General features: G+C 42.9%; 1 protein-coding gene across 1 annotated transcript in view; it reads right to left on the reverse strand.

The window, feature by feature from the left end:
* The window catches only part of LOC131922012 (A disintegrin and metalloproteinase with thrombospondin motifs 12-like), a 132989-nt gene that overhangs the window by 35961 nt on the left and 74306 nt on the right, over positions 1-22722 (reverse strand). The window contains exon 3 of the mRNA XM_059276745.1: positions 11001-11136. Within this exon, the coding sequence (XP_059132728.1) occupies positions 11001-11136 (136 nt within the window). The remainder of the gene's footprint in view (positions 1-11000; positions 11137-22722) is intronic.

Here is a 22722-nt window from a genome sequence, read left to right on the forward strand (position 1 = left end):
ACAAAGTAGTAAGGGTTTGGGAAATAGCTTGCACATCATTGTGAATATCCTTTCCTTAAAAAGGTTAAGATTATAAAAAGGTTAAGATTATAAATCTGATACATACAAACATACATGCATACACTACAAAAATCTGAAGCTCATTTTATCCATATATCTGTATTTCAGAGCACCCAGAGCAGTGTCTCTAGTTGGTCTCTGAAATCAAATTCATATATTTCTGCAAGTGCAGGGAAAAAAATATTTAACTGAACTCAACTAGCTGGGATGAATAAAATAACAAACATCTTCATATGACTCTCACCAACAACAGAGTTTGTCGGGTAGTCACTAGAAGACCTTTGGATTTTATAGAGCACTAGAATTAGGAACAGCAACCCTTTAGGAACTATGAGGCTGTAGCCTCCATTCACCCCATCCACTTCATCTGTATTTGCTGAAACTGCAATTGTTTCATTATCTACAGTTTAGAAAGGAGAAAACACAAAAGAAAGAAACAGGAGTAGGAAGGTAGTCTTTTTCCAAGGTCTTCAAGCTAGTGTGGATTTTTTTATATAAATATTTTTATTTTATAATTAATCCATGGCTAGTGTGGATTTTAAGCTGTTTGGGTCTACTGCTAAGCCTTCATGCTAAGCTACAGTGGACTTGGGTATACACACACAATTAGAGGTCCTTTGAGTTCTGAAGACAGCAGCCCAGACTGTCTGGAAGACTCCAGCTCAGTCTGGGTGCTAGTGAAAGTTGTGTAGAATGGGTTCACTTACAGGTTTGAAAATGGCCTTGCAGCCGGGTGGTGGTGGTGGCGGCGGCGGCGGCGGCGGCGGCGGCGGCGGCGGCGGCGGCGGCGGCGGCGGCGCACGCCTTTAATCCCAGCACTCGGGAGGCAGAGGCAGGCGGATCTCTGTCAGTTTGAGGCCAGCCTGGTCTCCAAAGTGAGTTCCAGGAAAGGCGCAAAGCTACACAGAGAAACCCTGTCTCGAAAAACCAAAAAAAAAAAGAAAAAAAAGAAAAGAAAAGAAAATGGCCTTGCCCCTTTAGAAGATGTGAATTCTGCTCTGCTATCTCTGAACACTCTTCTCATGAGGAAGAAAGGCAAACAAACGAAACACTGCTCTGTCTTTAGCAGAACTGTCCTTTGATCTTTTTGGTACTGAAGTTTAGAGATTAAAACATCTTGAGTCCAGAGTCCAGAAGCTTTAGCCTCTCTTCCTTCCAAAATTGATCTTGGCTTTCTATTTGATCTATTCCCAGGGATGCCACTAGGCAACTTAAAGAGACTCTGGTGCCTGCTGTATATGACCTGGACTTGGGAACAAAAGAGAGCAGAAGCTTAAGAGAGCAGAGGAGAGAACGTTTGCTTCTCGCCTCTCAAGTGTCTTCAGTGGTTTGCCCTGTCTTTTAATCTGGATGATCCTGGATTCCAGATGTATTCATCACCACCCTGCATTCCTGACTGCCTGTCACTTATTAACACCAAGGACACCTGCTAGGTGGTCAGTTTTCACCTCATGGTGTGCTCCTGGCTGAAGATGCAGGAAGCCAATCCTGGGGAATGAAGGAAGGGCAGCTGATCCAATTAGGAAGAGCTACTCAAAAGTAAGAGTTCAAGTTCTAGAGGAGCTGGCGACAGGGGATGGAGCGGAGAGGAGGGAACTCGCTGATGAGGCCTCTGCTCCTTCCTCTTGTCCTTTCTGCAGCGGTGACTCTAGGACAGCTGCAAGCCAGGCCTGATGGCTGCTGGTGGGGTGACGCTGGCACCAGTTTTAACACAATTCTCCAGCCAGGGAAAGCCTTCCTTTTTGAGGGATCTGGGCTCTCTCTGCCCGGTTAGATTAAACAAAGAACTCCTGTGTCGACGGGGAGAACACATGAGGCTTTCAACATGATGCAATTAAATAGGATGGAAAGAAGTTCCATAAACCCAGAATCATCACAGCTGAGCAAGCCACCTTTGCCTCCTGGAGCCACTGGTGTGGGATGTGATATGCTTTTAAACACACGCATATCATTACACATCAGTACACAGACAGGCACACACATATACTACACATATTTAAATATGCACACCCTCCACATGAGCACACAGACAAGCATGCACATATACCACACCTATTTAAATATAAACACATAAATACATATGACATGCATGGATGCACACACCACACATAAACACACAAACATACATGCCACATTAGAATGAGTAAACAGTATCAAGACCCTGTTTCTAGATACTGCAGAGTAAAAACAGAAAGTCAAGATTGATCACCCTCAAGAGAATCTACCTTTCTACCCTTTCATATTACTGATGAGGAAATGGAGGCCAGGGTTTATATCACTCACCTTACCCAGAGCATGGCTGAGGTGGCACCAGGTGTAGGTCACCCAATTTACAGTTCTTTCCTCTAAAGGAGGAAAATCTAAATGCATGCCTCTCTATATATGTAAGACTATATCTGACTATACATATGACTTTATAATAAGAATCACTTTCTAACTAAGGTTAATTACATGGCAATCTCAGGCATATAATTAATATGCATTAAATATACCTACGTTTTTTTCAAGTAAAGTATTCTGGTCCAAAGTCAGCATGCAGTGCTCAAAACAGTTTAAAATAAAAATACAAGGCCTGACCTCCTGCAGTAAGCCACCACTCTACAACCAACAGATGGACAGTCCTCCAAGAAATTCTTACTCTGACCTGGAACATATCTTGACAGGACATAGGAGAGAGGTGCACCTAATTACCTGCTACCTCAAGCCTAGGATGTGTGAAGATGCTTTCCATGCCCCGCTCTAAGACACTGAAGGGCATGTGTTCAATTGTGACCCTCCCCACACATGTAGGCTGGAACCAGGGAAGAGCAATGACACAATAAGGACTGCCCTATTGGTGAGACCGGAGCACTGTCCCTGAGTGTTACTTGGATCAGAGCAGAGAGGAGGAGGCCAGGATGAATCAAGGAGCCAAAGGGCCAGGGAGAAAGTGCTTGAGAATCTGGCCTGGGAAAGCCAGGGGCTGGCAGGAGGTGGACACAGTAAACTCACTCTCCAGGTGTATAGCAACCTATTATTTGGCCCATAAAAATCATGATTCTCCAAATGCTAGAAAATTCTGCAGATTTGATTTTGGGTAAAATGGTTTCCTGAGAACCAATGTTCTATTTTGTATAAGGTCCATGTCAGTAGAAGACTCCATTGGTTTGTAGACCTTCCTCTACACACTCATAGCATATCACAATGCTGTATGTCCAACATTTTTCCTCCATTTTTTTTCTCAATCATTGGTAAGTCCACCAGGGCAAAGTTCTGATGAGCACACTCAAGAGTTCTTTGTTTCTAGCTAAACTAACACTTCTTGAAGGAAGGGAAGTCAAGCAACGACATAAAAACCAGATAAAAATATTCTAGAACTTTCTAAGCTTTGGCATGTTGATCCAGAAAGTCCCCTAAGGATCCATTCCTCTGTTTTTGCAGAGGAACATTGGAGCATAAAGTATATTGATAAATTTCTGAAATACTTTACCTCAGATGTAACAAACTTTCCTCCCTCTGAAGAAACAGTTTTGTGGTGATTTAGGAGACTTCCAGCTGCTCCTCTGAATGGGACCATGTGAGGGTGGAAATGCCTGTTTTCTCAAAAGCTGCCATTAATCAAACTGTGGGACAAGCACACTGTTAACATTAATTTCTGCCAAGTGACCACGTTTGCCTTGACTCAGGGACCCAGAGTGATCATGGAATGTTTGGCCCTGGCTCGGGCATGAACTCTATTTATTTATACCTGTAGCATCTCACTGTACACACACATCCATCAGTATCTGGTGAGCAAACATCTGTCAGAGTCACAAATATTAACCAAGAAACCATACTCAGAGTACAATGATGTGTCTCACGGTGGAAATCAAATACAAGTTCAGAGTAATAATCAGTAATAAAGTAGGATTTATTCACCCATTTACTCATTTGTCTAGCATTTACCAGGTACATGGGTAGGATGGCAGGCTTTGTCCCATAACTGATAATATTGCAGAGAACAAAAGCAAAGTAGTATTCTCCCACACAAAACTAAATTCTAGATACGAGAAGGCCACATGAGCAAAGAGCATTGGGTTATAACTAGAAATATCAAACAGTAAAGGGTTTACAAAGTATATTGATAAATTTCTGAAATACTTTACCTCAGATGTAACAAACTTTACAGAGACAAAGGTATCTTCAGTGGTGATGAAGGAAGGCTTTTCTGATTGGGTGGTTTTGAGAAGGGGCCTGGGTAGCATGAGAGTGTGAAGAGGTCTGCAGGAAGGATTTTCCCAAGCAAAGCAGCCTAGTGCAATATGAGCACTAAGAAGCCAAGGGAGGAACGGGGGGGGGGGGGCATGGAAGAGGGGGAAAGCAAGCCAAGAGGAGGCAGAAGGTAACCAGAGGTCTCATCAATATGCGGAAGGAACTGAAGCAGGGCCAGCAACGGTCCTCCCAGGCAAGCCAGGATGAATAAAGGGAAATCGCAGGAGACAGCATTTGAATGGGACCAGAAGTGTGCCAAGAGGTTGATTGCAGTGTTAGATGCAGATGAGAATCTGTCTTCTCCGGCCCACAGGACAATGACAGCTAGGCATGTTCTAGGTTCAGAGGTCGTTACAATTTTATAAGGTTGTGACCAACTGCTCAGTCACCGGGCCGCACTTCCAGTTCATCTTCTATTGGCCACCAACAGTTTTCAAGCTAAAAGTTGAGCTATTTCTTTTATTTGATTAGAATGATATAGTTTTCCAAATAGGGTCACTGATGGCCCCATGGACTGAGTGGGCTGGAGTAGTGCAGAAATATCAGATTCAGTTAAACTTAATTGTCGAACTGATTGTACAGAGAATAACTCCCACCAGTAAAGCATACTTCTAGGTTTGTCTATGAAGGCATTTTCAGAGATGATAGAGGCTCTGACTTAATGACTGGATTGGTGTCCAGATGGATTCACTCTGAGATGGCATTGTTGGAAGGTAGAGAAAAGTAGGAAGAGGGGCCTAGTTGGAGGCAGTTGACCACTAGGGCTATGTCCTTGCGAGCTATATCTTGTCCTGACTCCTTCCTGCATTCCTTGTCAATGATTCCTGGCTACTGCTGTGGACTCTTCTGCTCCATCATGCCCTCTCTTCCTCATTGTCAATTCTGAAACTGAGCCAAGTCATTCTTTTTTGTTTGTTTGTTTGTTTTTGTTTATGTCAAGTACAACTGACTGCAAATCTAAAAGCCACTGGTCTGTTTTTCTTCACAGTTGGGGAAGTGGCGAGGTTGCTAAAATGGGTAATCTTTCAGGTAATGCTTCTCAAGAACTGGGACAGCTTGCCTTACAAAGGACCATCCATCAGCCACAATGATCCTTGTTACACTGACTAAGAGAGACTCCTCCCAACCCAGAATGCCCCTCTCCGTGCTCTCAGCCTTTCCCAAAACAGCCCTTGAGTACAGCCCCAGGCCAGCCTCTCTGACTCCAGCACAGAGCATCCTGGAGGAATGCTGAGCAGAGCAGAGCTTCCCATAGGTGCTGTTCCCTGCACAGAGCCCAGAAACCTTGACAGCTGGAATGATGAAGGACCAAGGAAGCAGACTGATCAGTGCTGAGGAAATGTAAAGAGAGAATTATCACTAGGGAGTCTGGTTAATAAGGAAAGCTTTTGCTTCAGAAATAAACATCTCTGTGGGCTGGAGTGACTATGGCACAGCCTCTGGCTCTCGAAGTTCTTAAAGTCATGGCCATGGACCTCATTATCCAAACAAAACCACCAGGGTTACTATTTAATCTGCTTCTTATGAAGTCAAATGAATAATCTTATTATTATGAAATTATGAATTAAATATTTCTCTCAGTCTTCTCACTCCCTTTTATTAGTGAAAACCCAAAGCATTTTCCCAAAACTCCTACTAGATCATAAAGCATGAAAACAAGGGGAAATTTCCAGATACCAAAAGTAGAGAACAGAAAAAAAAATCAATTTATAAAAGATTCAGACACAAAAGACATATATTACGAACATCTTTTATATGGGCATTGCTGTGAAGGCATTTGCAGACACGAATAAGATCCATACTTAGTTAACTCTAAGTAATGACAATTATCCTAAATAATCTAGTCATTCATTCCAACCAGTTAGTGGAAAGGCCTTATAAATAGAGCTACAGCTTCTCAGAGGAGACATTCTACACGTGGGCAGCTGTTTTAGCCTGGGTACGGCAGTACCACCATGCCCTTTCTGGTGGCCTGTTCATAGATTACACATTTGCAAGGCTCATCCCTAACTGTTGCTCAAGTCTTCTTTTTTGCAACAAGTATCTCAAAACACGTTTCCAGCTGGCTTTGTTTCTGTGGCTGAATCCTGACCGATGCATGGCATTGGCAGCCAAGCTAAGTCTATGGCTGCCTACTTCTGCTCTGGGGAAATGGGACATGTTTAAGACCTACATGGATAGAACATCAGGTTAGAGACTACATGAAAAGTCAACATGAAAACACTTGGCCATCTGGGTCATGGCGCTTAGGACATGGAGGAAAACTATAGAGCTACTCTAGTCGAATGATTCTCAACCTTCCCAAAGCTGTGACCCTTTAGTTCCTCATGGTGTGGTGACCCCAACCATAAATTATTTTTGTTGTTACTTCATAACCGTAATTTTACTACTCTTATGAATCATAATGTAAATATCTGTGTTTTCTAATCATCTTTGGGGGTTGTAACCCACAGGTTGAAAACCACTGCTCTAGTGCTAGTATGTTTATGTGTGTGTGTGTGTAATAGTATATAATATATATGTATTAGAGCAGTGGGATATGTGTGTGTGTGTGTGTGTGTGTGTGTGTGTGTGTGTGACTATATATATGGGACCCAAGTTCAAAGCAGTTGTGTAACTTTAACATGAAGCACTTCCTATCCAACAGACTGACAAAATCCAAAAGAGAGACGACCATGAATTAGACAGGATGCTCTTGAACATCAGTGGAATGAAATTACGCATTATCTGGTGAAGTCTTAGATCTCGATGCTCTGTGTGTTTGATTTCATTCCACTTAGTAGTGGAATAAGCTCACAGAACACCTACAGGTGAGGTGAAATCCTCATGAACCTACACTGGGAAACATGGATAAGAATGGATATGTAACACAATGATATACAATGTCAAAACCTGGAAGCAGGGTATAAACACTCGAGACTGGATCGGGTGTCGAAAGTTTACAAAATGGAGTGAGTACTTTGCAGCTGAAACAATAAAAAAAAAAGTGATGGCTGACTGTCTAGCACAAACATAATGCAGAGTAACAAAAACCCAGTACGTGGCCTAATATCTCACATCTCTTCACGATCTTACTATAGGTTATAAAGGTAAGGCCAGGACCCCTACCTACTCATGTCCTTTATCCAAGTTTTCAGTTTTATACCAGGAGATATATACTATTTGCAATTGTATTCACAGAACCCAGGAAAGTATCTGGCATAAAGGAAATAGCCAGCAGACATTTGTTGGATGATAGGATGAATTTGAAAACAAGCTTGCATGCCAGGAACAAGCTTAGGTGTTTCGAGCCTGGAATCCTGATGAGTGAAACCTCAGACTCTGGTCTTATCTACCAGGCTGACTGCCTGTTGCTTGCAACCCTGCAGCCGTTTCCATCTGTTCTGTCTGCCTAACTGCAACATCTCCAGCTTCCCAGACATCTCTACCCAACAGCCACGCATGCCCCAGTGTACCACATCTCGCCAATAATCCGAAAACAAAGGAGCTCATCTCTACTGACAAAAAAAAGCACAAAGTTTACATGTTTCCCACTATTTCTCATTGATCTTAGAGAAAATAAGAATACAGCAGGACTCATCAAGAACTCAGAAGATCAGACAACTCTGGCACAACAGATTAAAGGAACAGTTAAAGTGATCAAGTCAAAAGCAAGCTACCATCGCATTAAAATCCTGAAATAGGCTACAAAATCCCTAATGTGGTAAATAAACACAAGTGAGGGTCATATTAGGGGGAAGGGGTTCATCCATCTTTCTGTTGAAGCACATGAGAAAGCCAGAATGCTCTGCATGTGGTCAGGGTGGTCAGTGATCATCACAGCACTAATTCAGCCCTGCAGTATCAGTTGACCTAAGCATAAAGTGTATTTTAATGTCAGCGAGGATACCACTGGCCACAGTTAACTCCATCATCTCTGCAGGATGGCACAGATAAGAACACTATTGTTGTCTAGTTTAGCAATACCAATTTACATTTCACTCTACCAAGATTATAAAAGTCCTAATGTCTATATAGTTTGAGAATATTCGTGAGTTCATTAGGTATTCTTGAATCACTTTAGCTATCATTTAAACAGAATTGCTTTAGGAAAAGACATGGTTCAGACAATTAATCCTTCTTCAAGATCTAGAAAAGATGCATTTGTTTTCTTCTTTCCATTAGTGTTACCTAGAGCACAAACGGATACACTCTGGCTTCTTCTTGACTACAAAATGCTGTCTGTATCAGTTTCATTCCAGAGATTTCCTGATCTCCTAGTTTGCTCCTAACACACTTGGTGGAGGGAGTTTCTATGTATTCTAGCAGGGCTGTGAGAACCGCTGATGAAACAAGATTAACAGTAAAGAAATCGTAAGAAGTACTGAAGTAGCCCAAAGCCCGAGGTATAATACAATTGTGGCTTGTGAACTTGTCTGTGCTCTGATTCTAACCAATTTGATGCTTTTGAGACCCTGTCTGCCTTCTCTGAGCCTCAGCTGCTGCCTTGTTGGAAGAGGCTTCCCTGGGCACTGTCTCAGGCCCTGAACGCACAGCTGATCGATTCTAACACTCTGAAGAGTTCAAAGGCAGAGAAAAAGTATGTCCTTTATAGACCTTTAGATATCCTTAGAGAAATTCACACTAGGAAGATCCTTCTAAGGAAGGAATAGCCAAGGGAGGACTTACAAGTGCCAGTTGTTAAGGTCTTCCTGGAGACACAATACGAAATAGTTTGACAAGTATCATAATTGTACTATTGTGTGTGAGATAATAGTGACTGTGATATTATAAATCCCATTCTTCTATCTTTTCTTCTACTGGCATGACTAAATGCTTTCTATAATCAGCTCAGTGTTTAAAAGACTCATTTGTTTTTATTTTATGTGTATGAGTGTTGTCATGTATATGTGTATATCACATGCAAAGGCCGGAAGAGGGCATAGAATCCCCTCTTTGGGGACAGTTTTGGACAGTTTTAAGCAGTCATGTGAGTGCTGGGGACTGAATCTGGGTGCTCCACAAGAACAGCAAGTACCCTTACATGCTGGGCCATCTCTCCAGCCCCTCTGTTCATTTTGTACTTAGTCCACTTCTCAATAGGGAGTTCAAGTGTTCGAGGTGGGTAGGTGAAGAACAGCCTTAACTCATTCCATGAAACAACAGTCCAGATAGCTTCACTTATTGTCCTAGTAATTCTCCTAGCTATGCTGGCAACCCAAACCTTGGAGTCTACCTTCAAGCTATAAAGTCACACACACAACACAGTCCCCATTACCCGAAGCATAATAGGAATGGGATAATTATCCAGTGATTGGGTTTGTGACAAACAGCACCCCAAATGTGACATCCAGGTTATGTGGATTGGCACTTTCGGCAATCCAATCAGCCAGATGATTGGTGTCTTCCTTTCTCGTCACGCTTGCTACAAGATTACACGGTAAATTATGTCATGCGGAACCCAGTTGCAATCACTTACTAGGGTTAAGGAATTAAAGCAGTCATTTGATTTTATGCACATAAAACATTGCATATTTAAAAGTTTTTTATTGCTTACACTCACTGTTGAGACTATAGGGAGAACTCCCAGGAATGTTTCTATCAAGCATGCACATGTGTCCTCTCGTCCTTCCACATTCTGACTACTAAGCAGCTGTCCTCAGTGGCTCTGCCCAGAAAGGACCACTTTATCTCCTTCATCCTTCATTTCCCCTTTGAGACTTCCAGATCCTTAAGACACAAAATAATACTATTTCCTTTCTTCTTTTTTTTTCCTGCTGGCATTGTTATTTTCCCTCTGAAGAAATGGACAATATAGTATTTGAGGAAATATTCCAATTTTGAATAGCCCTTTATACATAATTTTTATTTATATGCACATTAAAGAAAATGTGAGGTTGCAATGAAATTACTGGGATCAGTTTATCGGTGAAAACCATTTTATTTTTTATTGTTTGAAAAGTGGGAAGGCTAAACGCATAGTTTTCCATTAAATTGTTTTTTACGCCATGTATTTTGATCATGGTTTTCTCTTCCCCTAACTCCTCAAAGATCCTAACTATTCATGGCGAAAAAGAAAGGAGCAGCTCAGATCATGCCTAGGAAAGGGGGCAGGGTGACAAGGGGGCAGAGGGACAGAGGGACAAGGGACAGAAAGGCAGAGGTCAGGAGGACAGGGGAACAGGGACGGGATGTGGAGGTAAGAGGATGGGGGTATGGGAACAGGGGGCAAGGGGAAGGAGGACAGGCAGCAGGTGGAAGGGAGCAGGAAGGCAGGGGACAGGGAACATGGGTCAGCCAACATCAGACACAACACAGTGTAACCAGGAGCATCGCTAAATTCATCATCTAAGAATAGGTTAAGCTTTTCGGTTTTGCTTTACACATCATTATCAAACATTTGCATCTGCCTTCCATATGCAGGCTTGAAGAGCCGCCAGCTGTCTGTTAATAGTTTGCACTAACACTAATGTAATATCACATTGTTCATGTTTAAAAGTGTTACTTCTTTACGTTATTTCTTTCTAGGATATTCTGGAGAGGATTTTTTTTTTTTAACACAGCATAGGTCTGGATATGTAGCTGACTTTGAATTCATGGATCCTCATGCCTCAGCCCTCTAAATCTTTGGGGATTGCAGTCACACCTATCATACCTGGCTGAAGAGGTCAGGCTTAAAAAAAATCAAAACAGACAACGCCTTATGTATGAAGATGTTGAAGTCACAATACCCTTTAATCCGCAGGTGGGCTCCTTTGTCTCCGGACTCCTGTATACGACATGAGGGTGGTACCCTTCTTCCGTCAGCGGATGCTTTTTAACAGGCTCAATGAAAAAGTCACCATATGGTAGATGGAAAAATCCAGTCTGTAAATATATCCAATAAGAGCGTTTATTTGAGTCAAGTCTGCAAAGAAAATTACTAAAGTGAAACATTACATAAACCTTAGTAATCTCTAGAAATCCCCAAACCAGTGCTCTCAGACTCTGATACACAAATAATTGAATCAAATGTCTTATAAGTATTACATGATTGGTCGTGGATGCCTTTGAGATGCTAATGAATATGTCCACATGTCCACATGGATCCAAAATGTCATATGCAGTTGTTCAGGTCCCGGGATCCTCCTTAGAACAACTGCTGGACATGTATGGATCACAAGGAAGAGCCTGCCAGTGCTTCTGCTTGTCCCCATGGAGTCCATGCCCATGCCCTCAACCCCTTGATAACAGAGCATTTTTTCTGTGTGGGATAATATGGCCAAACAGTCACCCAATTGCTTCCCTGGATGTGTTTAATTCCTCACTCAGGAAAACAAGCATAATGCTAAGTGTTTGATCGAGTAGATAGCCCTCTGCCATGTTCCAAGCAAAGAGGGCATTCTTACTTATGGATATGGGGCATCAGTTCTGTATCTGAGAATGCTGGTCCATGAGAAAGTCAGTGCAGGGGGTTGATATGGAAGTGCAGTTCTTTCTACTCTCTTTTTCCCTAAGAAAAACTTCTTAGTGCCCATTTGAGGTGCTTAGCAAAGTCACTGCCAGCCAGGCATGGTGATCCATGTCAGTTATACTTAGCATATACTCTGAAGGCATATGCAGAAGGATTATCAGTTTGATGTCATTTGGGCTACACAACAAATACTCAGTGTTCCAATCCCATCATGCGTGTAACAAAGAGTTCACCCCTGAGTGACCTGTTTCACAGTTTTATATCAAGGTTATCAGAACACCAGACCCTAGAATGAAACTGGGCTTAACCCGAAGTGGCTCCTCACTTATGATCTTGGATAAACAGCTTGCTCAGTTTCTCAGATCTCATCTGAAACACGAGGATATTTCCAGGTTATTATGAAGGGCAAATGAGTTCCTCTATACAGGACTTTTAAAGAGGGGAGGGTGCAAAGTCTTATCCAGCATTAGGCTCTTTCCAGACTCTGACCGTATCGTTTCACAGAATTCTGGATATAAACCTGGACACTGGGACTTGAGAGAGACTGGGGAAGGCTTCCAGGCTCTGGTTCCTCATTCCATATATCTCAGCCTAATGCTACTCAGCTCAACAGGCATGAGCAGCTGACTAGCCCAGGCAAACAGAAGGCAAGGGAGACTCTTCTCAGTTTGGGTGTCCTTCTAAGTACCTGTTTCTCGTTTACATATCAGTGTGGACAGTACAGCTAGACCTCAACACTAATCTTGCAATTGGTTCCCTAGTTTGACACTAATCTCAAACTATTCTTAGTAGGAAGACTAACAAGCCCGAGGGAGTAGCCTACAAGATGTTTTACATCTAACCTCAGATTTGTTTTTAGTCTGACATCTCCTAAGAGATAGGACACTTTTTTCGTCTGTAGCTTTGTCTGAGAAGAACTTGTGTGACAGGAATGGCTGACAAGGCCCAGGGGACAGTACCGAGTAATGGTAATAAGATGGTGGAAACAGGCTCCATGCATTACGGAGATTTGGTTCCATTTCTGCTGTGAGTCAGAGGCCAAGAAGAGAGAAGAAAGCCTGCCCGCTGCTAATGAGGCTCATTTGTGCCATAGAAACGAGGCAGAATCCGGGGCTCCTCAGGAAGCCTGGGCCCTGTGGTCATTTGTGCACTGTTATAACCTAATACTAATGTCCCTGAAGGAAACAATTACGAAACCACCAAGGAAGGAAAACAGAGAATTCTTTAGACTTTGACTTTCAGTTCAAACGGTGGAGGAGAAACAAACAGAATTCTACTGGAAAGCCTGACTATTCTATGAGCAATATGAACGCAAATGCCCAACAGCCAAACACTTCCTGAAAAGCTTCTTTACATTTGTATTCCTCCATGGGGTCATCCCTGCAATCAGGTACACACACACACACACACACACACACACACACACACACACACACACACACCAGAGAGAGAGAGAGAGAGAGAGAGAGAGAGAGAGAGAGAGAGAGAGAGAGAGATCATCTCATCTGTCTCAATTCTCAATAGTTCCCAGAAGCTGGAAAGAGACTCTGGAGAGCTGTTAATTCTCCAGAGGAGGGAAGCCAAGGGACCTGTGAGCACACAGGTAGGGCTGCTTGCTGCAAGACCCACTGTAAGAGCCATGGAGAAGGGAACAGGCAGGAGAGAGGACGAAGCCATGTCGCTGGTGTGAGGAGTAGAGTGGGGGTGTTTTCAGGCTAGGCTGTGCACTTGTCTCTTCCAAATCATAAATACAGATATGCGTCTGTGGTGCCCAGGAGATCCAGTGGTCCCAGTGGTCCCAGTGTATTGGTCACTGTTTAGTTAGTGGAAGCCAGGTCACAATGGATGAAAATTCACAGTTTGCCTGAAGCAAGCTATGCTGGAAAATCATCTTGCTATTTCCAGCTCTAACTCTGAATCAAACAAAGCCATCACATCCCAGTCTTCCTTGTAACTCATTCCTTTCTTTTACCTTTCAAGAAGACTGTGGACAGAATTGACAAAACCCTGTGCACTCACTAGTCAGAGGAGCCTACACAGATTGAGGCCCTGGCTGAAGCCCATGCAGATTAATTCTCTCTTCCACCTCCTCTGTCATGTTTTCCGCTCCCTTCTTTATCTACCAGCTCAGGACACTGCTACCTCATTTTTGGAAATAAACTCATCTGTTTCAACTAACTTAGAAGTATCTGTGAATGCTTCTAAACACCACTACCCTATAAAGGTAATTTAAAATAGGGCTTAAATAATTTTTATAGCATTACAAACATGGAAAGATACATACAAAACATAACTGGAAAGTGTTCATATATCTTTCATAAAGGGAACACCCAAGTGGAGGAAAAAATGATTACCATCAGTCAAAAGGGTCCCTGTCCCCCTTCGTGATCAATAGCACCCCCAAAGTATGCTATTATCCTGGTATCTAACACTAATAAATTAGTTTTAAGTCTACACTTAATTTCAAACCACAGTTCAGATTCAGACATTGGTGACGTAAAGAGGCAACATCATGACCCTTATAGCCCACACCCCAGATGTACAATGTTGTCAGGTCTAACCCTCTCCACAGACATGGAAGTAACATTTTTCTGATCTTCTTTGTGCTTCATGGAGAGCCCTTCCTGAAGGACTAAGATATGGCAGGGCCAGAAGACACCACACTGACTGGTGGATAATCCCTGCTGGCCAGACACGCAATGGAGTGAGTGACTGCAAACGTCTCAGTGAGCAGAACTGGTGCAAGCCTGGGTCTTCCTTTCTGCTACAGTCTTTGAGCAGGAGCTCCTCTCTAATTAACCTCCAGCACAGGGCAGGAGGCAGGTTTTTAGGGTACATCCTAGGGAGACGCAAGCAGAGTTTCTAAGCTAGGGCTTCTCCAATAAAGATTGATACTGTCAGTTTCTGAGGCTTCAGGCCCACCAAGTCACAGCCTCTTCATTTTGCTACTAGGAATACATTCTGGGTTTTTTGTTTTGTTTTGTTCAAAAAAAGCCAGACTTCAGAGACAAACAGGCCTGAGTTCACCATTCAACTCCAGCAGGAACAAGTAATACATCTTTTTCAAGTAATTTGGTCCTTCTGAAATCTCTGGCCTCATCTGTCATGTTGTGATGGCGGCATGCTTTCTGCTGAGCAGTTACACTAGGGAATGGATGAGGTAATGCATGAGAGTTCCTCTAAATAATGTCTGGCCTTCAGTAAATGTCTCTCTGTGGATTTTCTCACATTGATAGCACCTCCTCTAAGACTAGGTCATTCATTTCCTCATCCTGGGATATGTTTGACACAGCTATTTATTTTTGGAGACAGTTTTTGGTTCTAGAATAAAAAATACCCTGCTCATAAAAAGGCAGAAGAGCTACCTCTAAACGATCTTTGTTTCTTACTTGGTAATACATGAACCAAAGTGCATTTGTGTTGTCACAATTCTTGAGGGCTGCTCCCACGGATTCACTATTGTTCTTTCATAAAAAAAAAAAAAAGGCATGGATTAAAAAAAACTCCCACGACAATTAGGGTGTTTGGCCATCCCATCACCAGAGTAGGTCAGTTCGGATTGTCGCTCGACCATTGCCAGCAGTCTGTTGTGGGGGTATCTTTGTGGATTTCTGTGGGCCTCTCTAGCACTTTGTTTCTTCCTATTCTCATGTGGTCTTCATTTACCATGGTCTCCTATTCCTTGTTCTCCCTCTCTGTTGTTGATCCAGCTGGGATCTCCCACTCACCCAAGCTCTCTTTCCCTCGACCCTCGCCCTTCACTACCCCCACTCCTGTCCAGGCTGTTCATGTAGATCTCATTCCATTTCTCTGTCGTTGGGCGATCCCTGTGTCTTTCTTGGGGTCCTGTTTTCCAGGTAGCCTGCCTGGTGATGTGAGTAGCAGTCCAGTCATCCTTGTTCCACATCTAGTATCCTGTTATGAGTGAGTACATACCATGTTTGTCTTTCTGAGTCTGGGATACCTCACTCAGGATGATTTTTTCTAGATCCATCCATTTGTCTGCAAACCTCATGATGTCATTGTTTTTCTCTGCTGATGGCCAAACACCCTAATTGTCGTGCTAGAAACCTCATCCAACTACTGATGGACCTGGAGGCAGAGATCCATGACTAGGCCCCAGGTGGATCTCTGGGAGTCCAATTAGCGAGAATGAGGAGGGTTTATATGAGAGAGAATTGTTGAGACCAAGGTCGGATAAAGCACAGAGACAAATAGCCAAACAAACGGAAACACATGAAATATGAACCAATGGCTGAGGGGTCACCAACTGGATCAGGCCCTCTGAGTGGGTGAGACAGTTGATTGGCCTGATCTGTTTGGGAGGCATCCAGGCAGTGGGACCGGGTCCTGTGCTCATTGCATGAGTTGGCTGTTTGAAACCTGGGGCCTATGCAGGGTCCCTTGGCTCAGCATGGGAGGAGGGGACTGGACCTACCTGGACTGAGTCCACCAGGTTGATCTCAGTCTGTGGGGAAGGCTTTGCCCTGGAGGAGATTGGAGTGGGGGGCGGGCTGGGGGGAAGGTGAGGGGGGCAGGAGGGGGGAGAACAGGGGAATCTGTGGCTGATATGTAGAACTGAATTGTATTGCAAAATAAAAATTAAAAAAAAAAAAAAAAAAAAACTCCCATTCAGTCATTGAAGTGGGTCTTCAGAGAGTAAGAATGCAGTCACCAAACAACAGGACATCAGGAGATGCTCTGGTCCTGGGCTTCTATAATCCTAGTATGCTAAGGAATGTTATGGAAAGCTCATTTAAAATGTACAAGTGGGGCTGAAGAGATACCTGTTTAAGAACACTTGCTAATCCTACAGGGTACCCAGTTTCATCCCCAGCATCCACCTGGTGGCTCACAACCACTTGTCACTCCAATTCAAGGGGATCCAGTTCCTTCTTTTGGCTTCCATGGGCACCATGGTAGAAATACATGCATGCAAACAAAATACTTATGTACATAAAACAAAACACTGAAAAAAAATTTTTTTAAATGTATGTGCCCATGAGCCCATCCTAGGACTTGGTAGATGTGGTATTATACTGTGGAGTATAGCTGGAAGTTTTTCCAGTCCCACCCAGCCCCAAGGTCCCACAGCCGCTTATAAAATAATCACTCAGAGGCTTATATTAATTACAAACTGTATGGACAATGACTTAAGTTTCTTACTAGCTAGCTCTATCATCTTAAATTAACCCATTTCTATTAATCTATGTTTTGCCACATAGCTATGGTGTTACCAGTCTGCTGGCATGTTGCTCCTTGGGTAGTGGGCTGGCGTCTCTTCCCTCTGCCTTTCTTCTCTCACTACCTCTTTTGTATTGTCCCACCTGGCTCCATCCTGTCCTGCTATAGGCCAATTCAGCTTTATTTATTATCCAGTGGGAGTCACACATATTCACAGCATACAGAAAGACACCCCACAGCAGTGAGTCTTCACAGAAAGCATCTTGGGGGTCTGATACATATAAACCATGTAACCCAGTTTGGAAAACACTGTATTCTTCCATTACGTGGTGTGTGGTTGTTTTTATAGCCTTTACTTCCATCTGGAATGGAACCAAGGATGTGAGTAGTTACTAGTGTGTTATGCTTTGGATCTGAAATCCACCCTCAACCCCAGGCTTGTGTTTTTGAACATGGGTTCCACAGCTAGAGGCACTATTTTGGGAGGGCATGGAACGCTGGGAGGTGGGACATAGCTTGTGGAAGTAAGTCACTAGGGATGGGTCTTTGAAGTCTATATCCAACCTTGGTTATTGTCACTATCTCTTTGCTTGCTGCTCTGTCTTGATATAAACAGCTTCTGGCCAAACTCCCAACGTAAACTGACTGCTCCACTATTCCTTCTCTGCCATGACAGACAGAAACCCTCTGGCATCTTAAGAGTGTGTGTGTGTGTGTGTGTGTGTGTGTGTGTGTGTGTGTGTGTGTTAGTGGTGGTGGTGGCTAACTTTGGTTATCAACTTCACACATCTGGCAAGAGGGGATGTCAACTGAAGAACTGCCTCCATCAGATGGCCCTATGGGCAGGTCTATTGGGGGCGTTTTTTAACTGATCGGAGAACCCATGCCACTGGGGGCAGCACAATCCCTAGGCAGATGGGCCTGACATGATCTTGGGAGCTAGGCATTAATAGAATTCCTCGACAGATTCTCCTCCAGTTTCTGCTTCCAGGTTTCTGTCTTGAATTCTGTAAACCAAATCAACCTATTTCTGCCCTAAGTTGCTTTTGGTCATGGTATTTATCACAGTCAACAGAGACAAAACTAGGACAGTGTGTGTGTGTGTGTGTGTGTGTGTGTGTGTGTGTGTGTGTATCCCTCCGTTAAGTTGGTTATGCTAGGCATTTTGTCATGTAACATAAAGTTAACACATGACATAGTAGTAGCTCAATGAGAACCTTAGTTTGCTTCAATCCCAAGAAATTTCAAGTATGACAGTAACTAAAAACAAGTTGTAAAGAACACTCCACGGATATGAGGCTGCAAAACATGTCCACAGCATCTCTGCAGAGGAAGACAATGCAAAGGTGTTTCCCAAAAGTCTGAAAACATCCTAGTAAATAGATGTCCTAGCCACCTAAGAGTTTCAGATTTGAAATGGGAAATCATTTTGTTTAAAGAAGAATGTAAGAATTTTGAAAGAACTCTACACACAAACACTAAAGTACCCCTCTGAAGTTAGCCCTAAATTTTTTAAGGATTTTTATTATTGAAAACTGCATTACTAGGTAAGCTAAGATGAGAATTATTAGCAATGGTTAAATACTCCATAGAACTGCTCCCAACACTGTCCTCGGTGGTGGAGGTGGGATTCTCTCAAGTGGTTCCACCTTACCAAACAGTCTTTCTTGTTCTGAACAAAAGATATCTGAGACTTAGAGTCACCCAGATACACCCTCTCCTCCCAAAAAATAATCCAACAAAAAGGTTGCTTCATCTACGGATTTCTCTGTGTCTAATTTTGTTTTTAAACAATCTCAACTAGTCATCTGTTTGCCCTATCTCCCCAGAGAAATGAGGAGCCCAACAAAAAAGAAAGGGAAGAGATTGCTAACATATTGGAAGCCAGGGAAACAGGTTATTAGAGAACAATGGGAGAAAACTCCAAATGTAAAAAACACTTTCTCTCCTGTGGGGATCAGAAAGCCACTAAGGTGATTTCAGCCTTATAACACAGCAGGTCATCATTTTCAAACTAGAAGCCACCCTGACTGTGAGAACACAAAGTTCTTCCCGGGATATGAAGAAAATATCCCTGTCCTGTCTTCCCCCATCCTGGTGTGGAAGGCTCCTAGCCCTGCAGAGAAGAACACAACAGCCATTAAAGGCAGCTACTGTGACCATAGGGCAATGCTCTTGCTCACTGTGACAACCGAGACACAGAATTCCATGTTTAATTATGACCCCGGCAAACAGGATGACCTCTGATGGCCTAGTGATGGGTATAAACTAACCCTGAGGGGCTCTGATAGCACGTTCACTTCACCATCGTTGAAGTGAAGAGTGACAATAATGAAGAAGAGGTCTAATGCACAATGCTAAAGCCATGAATTGGTGCATTAACAAGTATTTATATCCATATAATAGCTATAAAGACAGAAGACAGGAAAATTCATTTTAAGGGCTCTTTGTTTAGAGGAAAAATTCCATACTCAGTTTCCATAGCCCAATAATGTCACAGCTGTAGAAGAATGAGTTCAACATAGTTAAATGCCACCCTCCATAACCCTACAGAGAGAATAGATTTGAGTAATTATACTATTTTCTTTACTGAGCACAAATGAAATCTTTCTACTTGGTTCAATATATTTTTAAGCCCTTGAAGAGAAGATTAAAGCGCTGAAGGTAAGGTAAATAGCAACTGGGAAAGTCTTAAATTGCTAAGGGGCTCCAAATCAATCCAGGTGTAGTCAAATGGGGGTTAAAGAGGCCCAAGGGAGAGGATAGAAGAAGGAAGAAATACTCACTGAAATAAAAGACCTGAAAGGAGCAGGTGGAGATCTTTCCTTTGGAGGATGGTTTAAGATGTGCAGTGCAAGCCCCTGTATTTGTTCACCCATAGAATCTTCAATGAAGTACATACTGCCTTCTTAATACCTGTGTGGTTGGTAGTACCCAGTCTTATGTCAAGAATACAATGGGGAGAAAACAGGGGACAAGAGTTGAAGCAATATACAAGAACCTTTCTCTCTTTGAGAAGGTAAGATCATCTTCTTGATCCAACAAACACCTAGGGTCTTAACTTCACTTATCATTGCTGTGATAACTTAACCCAGCAAAAGCAACATAAGGAAGACAGGGTTTCTCAGGCTCATAATTCCATGTTACAATCCATTACTGAGGTTAAATATAGATGTCGGGAACTTGAGACAGTCATATTACATCCACGGTAAAGAGCAGAGATCAATGAATTATTGCTTACATGTTTGAGATCCTGACTAGAGAGTGGCGCCACCCACAGTGGTAAGTTTACTCACTTCAATTAACCAACCAAGATAATCCCCCACAGACATGACAACCTGACCCAGATAATCCTTCAATGAGATTCTCTTCCTAGGTGTTTCAAGATTGTGCAATTATCAAATAAAACTAACCATATCTGAGACAGTGTCCTGAGCCTAGAAGGAAGGAGCCCAACTTTTCATGGAGCTGGACTAAAGGATTAACTGAGACAAAGCAAGCCAACAGGGACGCTAAAGAGCAAAGGCAGAGCAAGTGGTGGTTGGAAAAGGGAACGCTAGGATTTACATTAGTGACTTTTGAATGTAATGGAAGAAAGATTTACTCTAGCCCACTATCTCAGAGGAATTCAGTTAATCATTACAGGGAAAGAAGACACCATTGAGTAGCTCAGTTCATGGCGGTAGGATCATGTGGCATGGGTTGTTCACATCATGGCAGACAAGGAAGTAGATAGTGGGACAGGAACCCAGGACTAGTTTATAACCTTCAAAGGTCCTGCATCTTAAAGAATCTACAGCCTCCCAAAATAGCCTCACCAATAAGTCACAAGTGCTAAAAGTGAGTCTATGGAGAGCTTTTGAGATTCAAACCATAACAATGTTTAACCCATAGTCAAAAGCAGAGAGCAATGAATTAATGCATGCCTGCTTGAGATCCACTCTTACATAGTTCACAGCTCCCCTACCTAGAGAATGATGCCACCCATAGTGGCAAGTTTACAAACTTGACAGAATTTGCAAAGCAAGTACAGTGTTTAGGATGAACATAGTTCCCCCGGTTGTAGCATCCTGTTCCCCCAAATCTGCAAATGCTACTTTACACTGCAATAGGGAGAAGTTTGCTGGTATAATTAAATAAGGATCCGACACAGAGAAACTGCCCTGGATTGTCGGTATTGAACAGTGTGATCAGAGGAGCCTTTACAAGAGGAGGGCAAGCAGGTCAGAGTGCATACTTGGAGATACAATGACAGAAGAGAGCAGAGTAGGTTTGTGCTGTTCTGTGCCTCTGTGCTAGTAGTAATTTATTATAGCACCCTAGGAAAGCAAACAGGTCAGCAAAGTCAAGTCACACAAAGGGAAGCCTGGAAGGTTAAGGGTCCATAAGGATAGGACACTGGTCATGAGTCACAAAAGTACTTTGCACATTGAAATCCCAGCACTCACAAGAAAGCATTCATATTAAATCCTTTGTTCTCTGCTCCCCCCGCCCTCCTAGCCATCTCTCTGCAGCACTGAGGGTGGAAGACAGGACCTCACTAGTGCTAGCCAAGAACTCCACCACTGAACTACAACTTCCGTCCACACCTCATTTATTTGAAACTCTGATCCCAACACACTAAATTAATGCCATAACCAAGTAATGGACTGCAACCTGCAGATTCAAAATCACTGATAAAGTCAGTGCTGAGAACCTATATTTTAGAATTAAATATATGTTTATATTCTTATCCTGTCGCCATGCTGTCTTGCTGTGTGTCCTTGGTTACACCAGGAGAAAGGACAGAATGTGTATTGATGCAGCTATTGAGAGTGAATTTCACACTGACAAGAAGCCCTTGTAACAGTGCCTGACACTTAGCACAGATTCAGAAACAATACCTTCCTCTTATGAAGTCAGAAAGGCTTAGTTAGCATTGCTCGAATTTCAAAGGCTCCATCTGTCAGCTGTTAGGAACCTATTTCCTCACCTCCATTCACCCACACCGATGAGTGCATGTCCAATGAAGGCCCACAATATTTGAAGTCATCCACTCCTGCTAAACTATCCTAATCGTTAGAAGCCTTTGTCTGTGATGGCATGAGATTCTATTACCCTGTAACTTCCACTCTTAGTCCTGCCATCTGGAATGATGCCAGGATGTGCCCATTCTTTTATCTGAAATATCAAGGTAGATACACTGTATGTATTTACAGAAGCCTCCGAGTGTTCTCTCCTTGGACTCAATGCTTCCATTTCCTTTGACGATTTGTCATTGGTCGTTGTGTTAACTTGTCAGCAGTCTTGTCTTTCTCTACAGAACATCTATAGAATATACCACAGCTTGTGAATAACTCTTTCAAAACAGCACCACATTTGGAGATGGGCAGTCCATCATACCAATGTCATCAGCTTTGGAGATACACACAGGAAGTAGGTCTCTTTCTGAGGGGAAGTATGACAGTGACAGTGAGGGGTAAGAAGGTGGTCTTGGTCTTAGCTCTTGGCTGCTTCTCTGACCTCTTGGGCTTTTAACTCTGCATTTGGCTCTGTGTTTCCCTTGGATCTTAGGCTTGTCACTGAACCATGCAAATTGGAAAACCTTCGCTACTGTAGGATATTTATCTTGCTCTCCTCACATGACTCCATATTGTGGCATTGCACATATGCTATGCATTCTGGACAGATACTCTTACCAACATCTAGCACCCTTACCCCACACCTACACACCTCACAGTTCCCCCGAGCAATCAGTCTGGGCAATATATACATACATACATCTACAAGTAATGTATATATAGATCCTTCTTCTTTTCAACTTAACAGTCACAGTA

Source organism: Peromyscus eremicus, chromosome 11 (assembly GCF_949786415.1).
Source record: "Peromyscus eremicus chromosome 11, PerEre_H2_v1, whole genome shotgun sequence".
NCBI classification, from domain to species: Eukaryota; Metazoa; Chordata; class Mammalia; order Rodentia; family Cricetidae; genus Peromyscus; species Peromyscus eremicus.